Raw genomic sequence first — 15,000 nt, 5'->3', positions numbered from 1 at the left:
GCGAGCATGTTGCCAAAAACGAACGGGGTCTGTATCTATTTGAATAAAAAATTGCTCCAAATGGCTGCAAAATGTCTACTGCCACAGGAATCGGCGTATTCTAAATCAGTTTTGTATGACTATATTTTTTAAAATATCAATAAGAATGTTCCGGAGGCTATCAGGCTTTTCCAGTGAAATAATTTCATACATTTCGGGAATTCCCGGGAATTAAACTATGATTTCCGGGAATTGCGATTTCCCGAATTTTTCAAATTCCCGAGAAATACCGGGATGGACACTCATGCACTCAATGTTGATTTTCAATAATTCAACCTATATTCATATTTTTCGTGAAACTTAATTTGATTCATAACAATTTTACTGCTGGAAAATTATTGGGAACAAATTCAATGTAAAATGAATGACTTTTGAAGATTAATAATATCTTACAGAGGTTACATTCATTACAAATAATCCCATTTTCATGAAAAAGATATTCAAAATAAGAAGACTTTTTGAAAAGATATATTCAACAAATCAGAGAAACGATCTGAAACTTTGGACGTAGTTGAGTCCATTTTTATACATTAAATTAATATTCATTATATATCGACTTATCGACTTTCAAGTGAGTCTAAAGCAATTATTTTATGAAATCACATTTTCTTCACAGGGGTAAAAGGGTGCAAAATCGATCGCGTCTTTTTATCCTTTCACCTGTAAAAAGGCATTTTAAAAAAAAAATTAAATATCTTTCAGTTCCTTCTATATCAAATTTTATGTTGGTAGGACATATAAAGAAAAAAGCAAAGCTCAATACTGAGCAAATAAGGTCAAATAACACTTCACTCAGATGTCTCCGGTTAAATTCAGCGGCAGATTTGAGTTTCTGAGGAAATTTCACGTGTCACGTTTGCTACTCCAAACTATCAAAACGGCGGTTTCGTGTTTTTTTTCGATTTTGGGTCTAAATTTCCCTATTGTGCATGGTACGTTTTATATGGAAGACCCTCCTCAAAAGGGGGCCGTCTCCAAATTGGATATCATTTGAACTAGAATTTCTGATAATAAGCTTCCTTAACAAGCGTCAACCTTTTTGACCATATGGTGGCTGAGTCTTGAGACGGGTTTTAAAGTGTGTAACCATTGGAAAAAAAATCGGACAACATTAGGCACAACATAAAATTTGCCTGCGCAACTATTCGGCACGGCACAGACAAGCAGTTTTAAATGATTTTTTTTTATTTTTACGTCATTTTTTTAAAACACCTTATCTTTTGGATTTTGTAGACCACTCCTAAATGAGTGCAATCGACGAAAAAAATCAAGTGAATTCGGTTGAAATGATTAAAATACAGCATAAAAACCTAAATTATATGCTTAGCTGTGCAACGATTGGCAAATCACACTGCTATCTATACCTTAAACATCAACTTCCGGTTCCGCTATGAAGCACTCGAATAGAAATAATAATGTTGAGTTCCACTACTGAACTGCATTCTGAAGAGCTTTGAATAAAGTCATGAAAAAAGTTCAAATTGGAATTCGGGTGTCAAACTTAACATTGAAGCTTGAAAAAGCGTTGGCGAGAAAATAAATTTGTGCGTAGTAAACTGAAAATCTGAAAATGACGAAGTTGCATTCAACATTAATGGATTAAACTTGATTTGACGACTATTGTGAAGAAAAATTATAATAAAAGCTTGACTTATGGTTGAAGAAATATCTAGGCTTTAATTTGGGATAAAATTTCTTTAAAAATCGTCAAATTTTCGTTTTTTGCAAAATTGAAAAATATAAACAATAAAAACTTTTATAACTTTTTTCACAGAAGTCAAAATTACTTGCGATCTTCGATAAACATGATCATTGAAAATAAACCTTTAATTTCAAAATCTTTGTAATCTTCTACAGTTTTATCAAAAGGTGCGCATTCCAAAATTATTTCGTAGACAAGAGCTGCAAAGAAAAAAACTGATTGCAAATTTGGAATCAGCACCCCAATTTTGTTACCTTGTAAAATGCTTCTAAATAAAATTCTACTCATTTTCACCATCTTTCATTTCTTCAAACTTTCTATTCGTCTATAAAATTTCATTTCTTAAGTTGTTATTACTAAAAAGGACATCTCTTTTAACCCTTAAGGCCGATCAATTATGTAACGACATGTATAACTTTTTTAGTTTTTTCAATTTTCAACAAAAATATAATTTATTTTCGTATTTTCGCCCTTTCATTGCACCCTTTTCATCAAATGTTCGAGCAAAAATAAAAATGTCGCCACTGCCCATCCAGCGACCAAAACAATCCAAACCGGCTTCAACTCTCTCACGTCAATAGTTTTCCGACTCTCAATCGCATCCCTTGATCTCATCAGAGCATTTTGATCCTGAATCGAGCTTAGAACTGCTAGCAGCTGCCATCGAAGCATCAGTCCAGCTTCGACGAAACGGCGCTCCATTCGTTGAAATCGATCTTGCAGCGGATGTTTGATCCTTACTTCCATGGCCATTATTTTCATCGGCAGCTGATAGCCCATCAATTCGGAGTACTGTAGAGAATCTTGTGGAGAGTTGATAAATGTTCGTGAATTGATCGCTAATTTGACGAATTCTTTCGAACAAACGTACGCGTAACCCGTAGGGTAATTTTTGTAGGTTGAGAAGTTAGCTAATGGTTCAATCAACTCACGCATTTCGGGATCTGGCACTCGATTTTCGAGTGACTCCATTTCGGACTCTCCGATAACTATTTTGATACCGAGCTGCTTAAGGTCCTGGAGAGTTTTGGGATCGGCTTTTCTCGGATAGCTTGTGAGGAGAGAAATGAATTTATTTCCGTAGGCATTGCTGAGAAAAAAGAACAACACTACTAAAGCCATTTGGGTGAGCTTTTCGTGTGGCTTCGCTCGTCTTAGTTTGATGCGCTCAAATCCACAAACTGGCAACAGAATCAAATCGTTTTCAAATAACTTTGGGAACATAATCATGACTAGTGAATTTAAAGCGACAATACAACAAATTAATATCCACACCTCTGTTTTGAATGGGTAAGTAAAAAGCTCGAACATTTGTAAAAGCTTTCCCTTCATTACTATGATGGTCCAACGATGAGGTTCGGTGGAATAAAGGTTACTAAGTTCCTTCCAAACCATCCAATAAGGGTCCATTTTAATATGAAAACTGCTCCCATCCGGGTGGACACTCAGACGTTTGGCACATATTGCTTTCGATTTCGGACAATCAACAAAAACTCCCACTGGAGTTCCATTCAAGTGCCGCACAGTTTCCGTAATCCATTTCCCAAACGATCCGACAGCTTCTGAATTTTCACCCAAATGTTTGAGAGAAGCCAACGCAGAGTTGCCACTCAGGGAAAATGTCACTAGGTTTCCGTACAGATCGCAGGTTCTATCCACAAACATCAACCGAGAATCGATCCATTTTGAGAAAATGTAGACATCTTTGTATAAATCGTGGACCAGCATCAGCCCGTCTTGCGTTTGAAACATCACCACATTCCAGAAGAAATGTTTGAATAACGCAATGAACAAATCCAAGGTTTCGTACAACGATTTTGAGCTGACCAAAAGTATTATCTTAACATCGGCCTTCAACAACGGTGAATAAACCAGTTGACGTTTTAAGTCCGCAGAGAGTAGGCTAGATGAATCGAAATAGAACACCAGTAAAGAGGGCTTCAATCCATGCTTTAATTCCTCCATCCAGCCGTTCATTACCAGGCGTGGAATGTGGTCGATCTTTTTCGAAGAAACAATCTGTCCCAGTGGGTTTTCGTCAAGTCTCTGCCCTGGGTTCATATTGATGAACCAACCAGTAAACGTCAGGTGGGCTGGGTTAGATTGAAAAACTGTTTCAACTATTTCAGCTATCGCTGTCCCAAGATCTAACGAGGAACACGTCAACAAAATAGTTGAAAGCACAATTAACAGATAATCTTTCATCACTTGACCGTGGTCGAAACAACAATGCATGGCAGCAATTGAAAATCTTTAATGTACTTTGTGACATTGACACCAACTTTGTTTCAAAGCTCGATGATTTGATTGATTTTTCCACAAAAAAAAACTGATCTAAGTTCAAAGATATACCTACGATACTTGATCGATCGGTTAATGCATTGCATAAGTTTAGAAAGCCAAATACAAAGTGTATTCGAAAAAGTGCACCACTTTTTTTCGAAGGTGAAGTAAATTATTAAAGAAATATGAATACCAAAGATAAAAAAAAAATTAGCCGTAAATATCAAAAATTTTACGAAAAAGATACAACGGCTTACCGACGGGTTTTGAACCCGCAATCTCTGTTTTAGTACAACGACGTGTTTGCCAATTCCACCACTGTGAACGTGATGGAATCGACCGACACGAGTAAGTTGCCGCAAACCCGAAGCAATCGACCATGTGCTCGCTCGACTTAAATCCTGAATCGATGGGTGGTGATAGAGAAAAAAGGCAGATCAATAGCGGGAAAGATCACATGCGGGATATACATACATATATAAATTTCGATAAAAGGTCCAACAGTTGCAGTATGGGGCAATTCCATACAATGAGGCGGTGTTGATTAGGTGTTTTGGACTATTTTGTAATTTTTGAAAATTTTGTATGAAAATTATTATTTCAACTAACTTAAAATAAATTCACGCAAAAATTTTTTATAAACAACCCTAATTTTTATTTCTTTTGAAAACCGGGAACTATTTGATTATTAAATGATAAATATCATCAAGACATTTCATGAAACACAAGAGAAAAATATGTGAAAGGATTGATCAATCATGAGAAACATTTTTTTTTTTTGACAAACCAACATAGACTTTGTTGAATAAATACTCATTAATGAGTAAAAACTACCCATTTGCATGATATTTTCAGCTTTATTTGACTATAACTCAAAAAACGGTGCTTTGAGGTGCCTGGAATCTCTTCATTGCATTCTTAGGATCTTAAACTAGATCTTGATAGTGAAAAAAGTATGAGGAAATGCTGGGATTTTTTTGGCAAGGCTTTAAAGTTTTTGACTTTTGAAAAAAAATAATTATTTACTCATTTTTATCATAGATCAATTTAGTGTGTAAAAATTTTGAATGGTTCAAATGATAGCTTTTAATATAAACTTTCATATGGTGTACTTCAAATTTAAGAGAAAAGGGTTTTCCATAGAAATATATGTGATTTAATTTTTTCCTTCATCATTTAAATTTTCCAATTCTTCAAAGTCTGATGTCTGTGGTGCGTTCAGTATCCAAGATAATGAGTTGAAAAACTAGGAATATATTAGTCAAATATTAAGTTATTAACTAGTAAAAATAAAAAAAGCGATCCGATAACATTCAGTTTTTGACTTTTTGCCTCCTGAAACCCCATAGTGAGTTGATCGGCGGAGCTCGATGTGTACGCTCGTGTCGTCACGTTCTCTGTGGTGGAATTGGCTAACGCGCAGTTGTACTGAAGCAGAGATTGCGGGTTCAAGTCCCGTCGGTGAGCCGTTGTTTTTTTTCGATAAATTCATCATATCTACGGCTTACATTCTTTCTTTCTTCGATACCTCGTGTTTCTCTAATACTTTCCTTCACCTAAGAAAATTTGATTATTTTCAGGTACAAAGATGTACCAAGACGAATTCATAACATTAGTTTGTTATGTAATTATCTTTCGAACTGCGCAATGGATATTGGAAAAATTGTCAGTAAAGCTGCCTGGTGATGTAATGAGTACGGGTACAAAATTTGATGTCAATCTGTCAAGCGGTTTTTGAGACAGTATCCAATACAGAAGCTCATCGTTTTTTTTTTGTAGAATCGAGAAAAATCAGCAAACACACTGTGGGCGACCCAAAACAGCTTGAAATCAACTATTCGACCAACGATTATTTGGTAAAGCCTTCAAGCAGTCCTAAAGGATCTAACAGTGAGTTGAAATTTTCACAAAGTGAAAATGTTTGATTTCATGAAGGTAGGGAATGTGGCAGGTTTTAACAAGTGCAATTTGAAATTTCAATTTTTATTTGTTTTTTTTTAAGTTTGATACGGCTTGTGTAACGTTTAAGAATAAATTTAAGCACAAATTATGGTTCCGGCTATGTACCACCAAAGATGTCTCAGTAACAAGATAGTCGGGCTGTTGTTCTTCAGAACAAATCGTTGGCGACGCCAACACAATGTTTATGGTACTGCCGCTCTGCGAGATGGGATCTAAGCTTTGCCGCTTTCTTCTCAAACATTGCAGCTTTACATTCAAGCTTTGAGTAAACGCAAATCATCGCACTAAACATTGAATATCAAACGTCTCTTCACTCACACCATGATTGTTTTGATAATGTTCACAGTTATGTAAATTGCACTGGTGCATGAGTGTGAGTGAGAAGTGTTTAAAGTAGAGGTTGAACCCCAACCCGTCAACCCTTAGTTGGCGCTAGTGTGATGTCGCCAAAATTTCAGGGAAGCCGATAGGATCTGGTACCACCCCAATATGAAAGTTCGCAACGAGCAACTGGTTGAAAGACACCAAGCGTAAGCTGATGAAGTAAAAAATTGACAAAAAAATCTGTGGCTTCCAATTGAATTTCAAGCCGCTCTCCGAAAATTTAAATTGGACTTCCGGAAATAGAGAAATGACTTGAGTTTTCAATGAATTCATTATATTCAAATCTCTATTTTTAATATGAAATTACTATACATTCCGCTCTCTTCGAATGTTCCCAAATAGCCGTGATAAACCGTGATGATAGAAAGAATCCTTTAAGGGTGGACCAAACAAACAAAATTCTTAACAGAATGTGTGGATACTCACGGTTTTGGCGAATCCACATTGCTGCCGATTGCAGCAGAACCAAAACATTGTTTGTTTTGGTTCCTCTTGCTATTTCCAATTCGCAATCGAGAACAATAGATCAATGATTGCTGATGACAGATGATTATGATAAACGCAGTACAAATGTTTACATCATCACACGGTTAGGCGGGAATACTCGAATTGGGTTTTTGGTAACACAACAGTGTTGCCAGATATTCTGGGTAAGAATATCAAAGTACTCATTGAGAAATGAGTACTTTCTCGGTTAGGGAATATAAGAAGTGGAACGTGACAGTTAGCTATCGCTAAATTATATAGTTGTATTCTACTGACCTCACAGACGAAACATGAATTAAGATAACTCTATTCCACCACTGAAACCTGCGTTTTCAACAGGATGTTTCTAAACTGGATCCTCCTCAAGCAGCTGTTTCATCTCGATAAAGATCGGAAATTCCTGCAAACAAATCAAGGCACCTGGCATCCCAGCCAGCCAACATCCAGCTGTCTAAATTTCGGCTGCGTTTCACCTCATCCTCCGCATCGAGCCCTCGTCTACTTTTTGCCAATCAGAGACCACCATTCTAAATTCACCATGGTCTAGACGTCATTGACGAAAATTTTCACCAAGTCATTCCACGTGGCATAAGTTTATGGTTTGGCTTCGGTTGAGCACCACTGGTGCTGAATGGTGCTCCAGAAGTGAGTCATAGGGGTGCCAGGTGGTTTTTTTTTTTCAAAAATCAGGACACCGGGATGAAAAATCAGGATTTTTCAGGACACCTCTACATTTATGAACATAATGAGCAGCTTAGCTAATTTTGCATAAATAAATGCGAAACACAGGTGCTGTAAAAGCCTTAGTTTATGCAACAAAAGTAAGCAGATTCCTGACTGACATGCAGTTCATATCGAAATGCACCATCCAAATATTATCTGAACCAGTGTTCCGAAAATCAATCAAAACAAAACACTCAGGATGCGTTTCCTGTTGGAAACATTCTGATTGTATAATGGGATAGCGCCTCTCGCAACTGCTTCGCCTGGCTGGTATGCAATCTCGATCAGCGCTCATATCAGCTATGCAAACCGAGTCGCATCATTCAGAATCATTGGTTTAGCAAACATCGCATATCGGAGATGAGTGAGATACAAACTGATCCATTCTGAATGTAGATCACTCAGTATCTGCCTGAATTATATGAAATTCAAAATTATTTTTTGCACGACGAGAAAAATCAAACAGTTGTGCGAGACACCATAAACTCTCAGTAGTTTTAACGTGACGGACGACAGTTTAATAAGAGAACTTGTAAAAATTGAAAAACACGGCGTAAGTGAACATCTTTCCCTCACAAACACAACTACAATTTGATTTTGATCATACTGATGTTAAAAAACGTTATAACAACAAATAAATTTATTAATTTGCTATATATCAAATCAAACAAAATACGCTAATGATCGGCTTCATGTATCACTCACTCACTGCCTGATCCATTCACTCCTGATCGAAGACCAACAAGATTCGCCATATGCATTGCGCATTGATGAGATTCCAATTTGATGATGGTGCTGCACTGTTTTGACAGCAAGCATCGTGCGAGGTGATCTGTATTTTAGCGATGAATTGAACGATCGATGATCGGGTAGTTCCAGTAGCAATCAATAACGAAACCCGACCACTGTACGTTCAGGTGCGAAGTGCAATCAGAAACATTCATCGAAAATGAGTGATTTTCGGAACATTGATCTGAACCGAAGATCACTATCGGTTTTATGGGTTTTACTATTTTAATAAAGTTGTTCATTTGTTCATGTTTTGATAGTTTCAATTATAGTTCAGATGTTTTTTTGAAAATCAGGACAGTTCAGGACATTTTTGAGAACAATTCTCTAAAATCAGGTCAATTCGAGAGTTTTTAAAAAATCAGTACGGTCTCTCGAAAATCATCACAAATCCTGATAAATCAGGACACCTGGCACTTCTGTTTGATCATCGGGGAGCAATCTGGCTCGAATGTTTGGTGGTAATGAAATCACATCGCATGGCCTTCGAGAACAAAAATGCAATTGCTACATTTGTAATGTAACGAGTTAGAGACTCTCGAATGAATGGCGCTATCTGTGGCCAAAAATAAAAAAATTGAAATTTTATGAGTGTTGCATTTTATTTAGTGGCATGTTCTATGTTATTGTTGACCGTGTTGCTGTTTATCTAATGCCAGGGGAAGACGACTGAATATAAAAAAAAATCATTTAAACCTCAAATTTCTCTCATCAATCTATCGACAAGTGCGAAGGTTCGAATTTTACTTTCCTATAGAATGATTTTTAATAAAACTTTTTTAATACTGAAATGCTACTGTTTTGCATTTTACAAATATTTGATCAGGTTTTGTTTTGTTTTGGTACATTCTTGGGAAGCTGATAAATAATAATTGTTTGGTTCAGGGTTGTTATAAAAAAAAGTCAAAATGTCAAAGTTAGATTTTTGGTAGTTGCCATGGACCACATTTTTATATGAAAATTTTTCATTTTTTGAGATCTAAAATAAAGCAGTATTCATTAGCAATTGTAACAAAAAAAAAGTTTTCCCGAAATTCCAATATTCTGCTGAAAAACTTCAAACAAAAACTGTTGAGTAGTTCGAATGCTTGGGGAGTAGGGTCTAACGGGTAAAAAAAACACCATTTTCACGATTTTTTTTTAGTGCTATCGTTCAAACAAATGTATTCAAATTTTTTGCATTATACAAAGCATTTTTAAAAGAACATTTAGTATTTTATTTCGTAAAAAAATATTGAAAAATGAGCCGGTGACGGAGCACTTTGCCTTTTAGAAAACAGGATTTGCGGTGGACACTGTATCTCAGCACAGAATCATCTGAAGTCAAAAAATCAGAGAAAAATATTTTTAATAGCTCTTTTCTGGACCCCAACGATTATATTAAAACTTAAAAAAAAATTATGGAATTTTTGTTGCTGTTTGCTGCACTACGATTTTTCACGAAAAAATCCGCCATTTTTTATCTGTAAAATCTGCCCAAAGTAAAAAAAAAAAAAAATGAAAATCGTTGGGGTTTGGTATTTAATATGTAGAAAATATGTTGTTTAGTTTTCAAATGACGCTGTCCACTGACTTTAAAAAATGTGCTTTCGAGAAAAACGCGTTTGAAGTTTCTGCTGCCGAATTCCTGCAGTATAAGATAAGAGGAGATAAAGGCCTATAATTTCTACAGTTTTGCTTCGAATGACTTGAAAATTTGACACAACATTCTGAATGTTCTGAAATGGTTTTACAATAAGAAAATAAAAAAAAACCACTCTATTTATTTCATATGACTGATGAATGTTTGACTGATCAGTCACTCGACTCGAAAGGGAGAATAAATAAAGTTATAAGTATAACATATGAGTTTATTTTATTTTCAAGCATCCGAAAGATTACAAGACCAAAACACAAATTCAGTAAGATGGGAGTTTTTTTTACTTTTTGTATTCTTAATTTTATCGAATTTTTCGATAAAAAATTACGTGATTTATAAATTTACGATCAAAATGACATATGATAATAAGTTTTGATGAAAAATATTTTTTTCACTTTTTTTTCTTGATTTTTGTTGAGTTATTTCTCGGGTTAGACAAAATTTTTCCGGGTATTGCCCGGATTTGGTTTATTCGTTTGTCCATTTGGAATCAAATGCCCGGATTTTGCCAGGTTTTTATATAAAATTTCACGGATTTGTCCAATACCTAGATACCTTAGATTAGGCCAATATACAATCGAGAGTTTGGAGTTGGAGAGTTGGAGATAATTATTTGAAATATTTCGATGATTTTGCTCGAAAGATCCTAATGTTAATGATCATTTATATCTCATTTTTTACACTACAATTTACAAATATTTTTTTTTATTTGAAATCAGGATCACAATTCTAAATTGTATCTAAAATTCGGATGCAGATTTAAAAGATTGGGAGGGAAAAAATAGAGATCCAGCATTAAACTGCCTTATTCATACTCAAGAAACAAATTCTGATAGCCAAAAAAAAAAATTTTTTTTGAAAAGTTCAAAGTGCTGAGAGAATTATTTTTGAAAAGCGACTGAATCAAAAAAACTTTGTTGGTTTAAAAACAATGAAATTCAAATCGATTAGTCCTGGTCAAATAATATTTTGTGTGTTGAAAAAAATCACACACAAAGAAGATTTGAAACGGATTTTAAGTAAATATTTCTTAATGGAAAATACCGTATAGGAGATTCGAAATCTCTTGGTTCCGAACAATCAAATTCCGTAGTGTGTTTTTTTTTTGCTACTCAGGAATCTTGCCATTTGTTTTGTAATGTGTCTTTAAAATGATGATGTTGAGAAAAGATTGAAATATTGAATCAAAAATGGAAATAAAAAATATACCAAAGCTCTACAGACTAAGACTAAACTTTGCTTCTGATTACAACTGTAGTTTTGAGATAAGGAATATTTTCCAATTTTGTAAATTATTGACTTTTTTTAATAATTGATTTTTTTTTCAAAGTAAGATTCAATATATAAACAGTTTAAAAGTAGAAGCTTCTTATCATTTCTTATGTTTTTTAAACTTTGAAACATTCTGATAGTTTCCTAGCTTTGTCGATACCGATAAAGAAAATTGAATTTATGGAAATTTAATAATTCACATACATATTTATGCTGTTACACAGTTTTTGTAAAAAAAATTTCTTTACAAACTCTGTATGACATAAGAAATTTCTGTTTTTATTATATGCTTTAACGACGTTCAAAGATTTTTGTCTTCAACAGCAATCGTCATAAGAGAGATATTATTTTTGGATTCAAACGTCTTCTCCTTCGATGGATTCGCCCAGATTAATGATTCCGATTCAAGGAAAAGTCCCACCGAGAACGGGGACGTCTAGACCGAACCGAAACCTCTCGAGAGATTCTTCTATTATATTTTTTCCCAGTTTGCTTGGAAGGGCATCGCCCAATGACCTCAAGGAATGGTAGGTATCAATGAAAGCAAAATGAATCACCACACTCAAACTCACCTTTGGATGATCCCGGACCGGCACCTGAACTCTGACGGCTATTTTGATCGGTTTGTCCCTGGTAATGTCCAACATTTTCTTCTTTCGTGTGCCACTGACGATGATCCTGGTGAAAAGGAAAAAAATGGGAAAGAAAGGTGAGAAACATTAGTCAGATAATTGCTGGGGAGTCGGGGCAGGATATTACATAAGTTGAATGAATGAAACGGGGCAAAGGACGAAAAAATTTCCTGGTTCAGGAACGAAATTTTCCGGAGCTCCAAGAACCGTAGACCAGACAAGCTTCCGAGAAAAAAACATGCGGACAGTATAAATATTAATGCAATTAAGTTCGTTCCCGGCCTCGGCGAAGCGAGCGAAATGTTAGGATAGGACTCTCTTCCAAATCACGGATGTTGGCTTCATTTGCCTGCTTCCCTTTTCTTCCATCGTCGTCGTCCTCATTTTGTTACCAAGTCGACGCAACGGGATTCCATCTCTTCAATTTGAGTCAATGAACCAGAAAATCGGGTGAGAACAAATGTTTTTTAGTCACTAGTCTGGAACAGAAAGGAAAAAATGCTGACTTGGAAACCACCCACACACAATCACAGACAGATTCGTTCCTCAATCTTCCGAAGAGAGGCCTTTCTTCTTGATTAAACTTTATGAGAAAATAACGCAAAGGCATAAGAAACATTCTAGCGGACAAGCGGAGTGAGTAAGGGGGGATGAATCTCAGAGAGACAGAAAATCGGTCGGCTTGTCAGTGGAAGATAATCATGTTCAACAAAGCAGAAAGTGGTTCTATTTACGGGTGGCAAGAAGATAAAAAAAATAACAACAACCCAAGAAAACAACAAGCAAAACTGGCACTCGCCTAACTTTCTTTGAAAGGCAACGAGATGTCACCCACCCGGATAACCGGTTCCTGTTCCGTCATCTTCCAAGGCAAGAAAGCAAGAACAATGAACATTCTTGGAACTTGGAAGTTATTTTGACTTTGCCATCGATGATTAACTCGGAAACAAATTAAACAAATTGAAAGTGATTTCCATTGTCGGTAATGGTAAGGTTGAGATTTTTGACATCCAATCATTGCAAACGGTTCGCTGCCGATGATGGGCGTTGGAATGTGAAATGAGAATTCTTTCGGTGCAGCCTTCGAGGAAATTGGGATGAATTTCTGTTCCGAAACAATCAAACGCATAACTTGACTTTGTTTAATTAAAATGTATCAACGAACTATCAAAAATGTCAAAATTGTCAAAATTGTCAAAATTGTCAAAATTGTCAAAATTGTCAAAATTGTCAAAATTGTCAAAATTGTCAAAATTGTCAAAATTGTCAAAATTGTCAAAATTGTCAAAATTGTCAAAATTGTCAAAATTGTCAAAATTGTCAAAATTGTCAAAATTGTCAAAATTGTCAAAATTGTCAAAATTGTCAAAATTGTCAAAATTGTCAAAATTGTCAAAATTGTCAAAATTGTCAAAATTGTCAAAATTGTCAAAATTGTCAAAATTGTCAAAATTGTCAAAATTGTCAAAAATTGTCAAAATTGTCAAAATTGTCAAAATTGTCAAAATTGTCAAAATTGTCAAAATTGTCAAAATTGTCAAAATTGTCAAAATTGTCAAAATTGTCAAAATTGTCAAAATTGTCAAAATTGTCAAAATGTCAAAATTGTCAAAATTGTCAAAATGTCAAAATTGTCAAAATTGTCAAAATTGTCAAAATTGTCAAAATTGTCAAAATTGTCAAAATTGTCAAAATTGTCAAAATTGTCAAAATTGTCAAAATTGTCAAATTGTCAAAATTGTCAAAATTGTCAAAATTGTCAAAATTGTCAAAATTGTCAAAGTTGTCAAAATTGTCAAAATTGTCAGATTGTCAAAATTGTCAAAATTGTCAAAAATTGTCAAAATTGTCAAAATTGTCAAAATTGTCAAAATTGTCAAAATTGTCAAATTGTCAAATTGTCAAAACTGTCAAAATTGTCAAAATTGTCAAAATTGTCAAAATTGTCAAAATTGTCAAAATTGTCAAAATTGTCAAAATTGTCAAAATTGTCAAAATTGTCAAATTGTCAAAATTGTCAAAATTGTCAAAATTGTCAAAATTGTCAAAATTGTCAAAATTGTCAAAATTGTCAAAATTGTCAAATTGTCAAAATTGTCAAAATTGTCAAAATTGTAAAAATTGACAAAATTGTCAAAATTGTCAAAATTGTCAAAAATTGTCAAAATTGTCAAAATTGTCAAAATTGTCAAAATTGTCAAAAATTGTCAAAATTGTCAAAATTGTCAAAATTGTCAAAATTGTCAAAATTGTCAAAATTGTCAAAATTGTCAAAATTGTCAAAATTGTCAAAATTGTCAAAATTGTCAAAATTGTCAAAATTGTCAAAATTGTCAAAATTGTCAAAATTGTCAAAATTGTCAAAATTGTCAAAATTGTCAAAATTGTCAAAATTGTCAAAATTGTCAAAATTGTCAAAATTGTCAAAATTGTCAAAATTGTCAAAATTGTCAAAATTGTCAAAATTGTCAAAATTGTCAAAATTGTCAAAATTGTCAAAATTGTCAAAATTGTCAAAATTGTCAAAATTGTCAAAATTGTCAAAATTGTCAAAATTGTCAAAATTGTCAAAATTGTCAAAATTGTCAAAATTGTCAAAATTGTCAAAATTGTCAAAATTGTCAAAATTGTCAAAATTGTCAAAATTGTCAAAATTGTCAAATTGTCAAAATTGTCAAAATTGTCAAAATTGTCAAAATTGTCAAAATTGTCAAAATTGTCAAAATTGTCAAAATTGTCAAAATTGTCAAAATTGTCAAAATTGTCAAAATTGTCAAAATTGTCAAAATTGTCAAAATTTTCAAAATTGTCAAAATTGTCAAAATTGTCAAAATTGTCAAAATTGTCAAATGGTCAAAATTGTCAAAATTGTCAAAATTGTCAAAATTGTCAAAATTGTCAAAATTGTCAAAATTGTCAAAATTGTCAAAATTGTCAAAATTGTCAAAATTGTCAAAATTGTCAAAATTGTCAAAATTGTCAAAATTGTCAAATTGTCAAAATTGTCAAAATTGTCAAAATTGTCAAAATTGTCAAAATTGTCAAAATTGTCAAAATTGTCAAAATTGTCAAAATTGTCAAAATTGTCA

General features: G+C 33.9%; 1 protein-coding gene across 2 annotated transcripts in view; it reads right to left on the bottom strand.

Annotated features, from left to right (window-relative positions):
• Nucleotides 1-15,000, bottom strand: part of LOC129751179 (KH domain-containing, RNA-binding, signal transduction-associated protein 2) — a 312,313-nt gene that overhangs the window by 130,049 nt on the left and 167,264 nt on the right. For both annotated transcript variants that reach the window (XM_055746533.1, XM_055746532.1), the window contains exon 3: nt 11,852-11,957. In XM_055746533.1, coding sequence (XP_055602508.1) covers nt 11,852-11,926 — 75 coding nt within the window. In that variant the 5' untranslated portion in view covers nt 11,927-11,957. The remainder of the gene's footprint in view (nt 1-11,851; nt 11,958-15,000) is intronic.

This window comes from Uranotaenia lowii, chromosome 3, assembly GCF_029784155.1.
Source record: "Uranotaenia lowii strain MFRU-FL chromosome 3, ASM2978415v1, whole genome shotgun sequence".
NCBI lineage: Eukaryota > Metazoa > Arthropoda > Insecta > Diptera > Culicidae > Uranotaenia > Uranotaenia lowii.
Note: the sequence above shows the minus strand (reverse complement) of the source record. Positions and strands in the feature narration are given on the sequence as shown.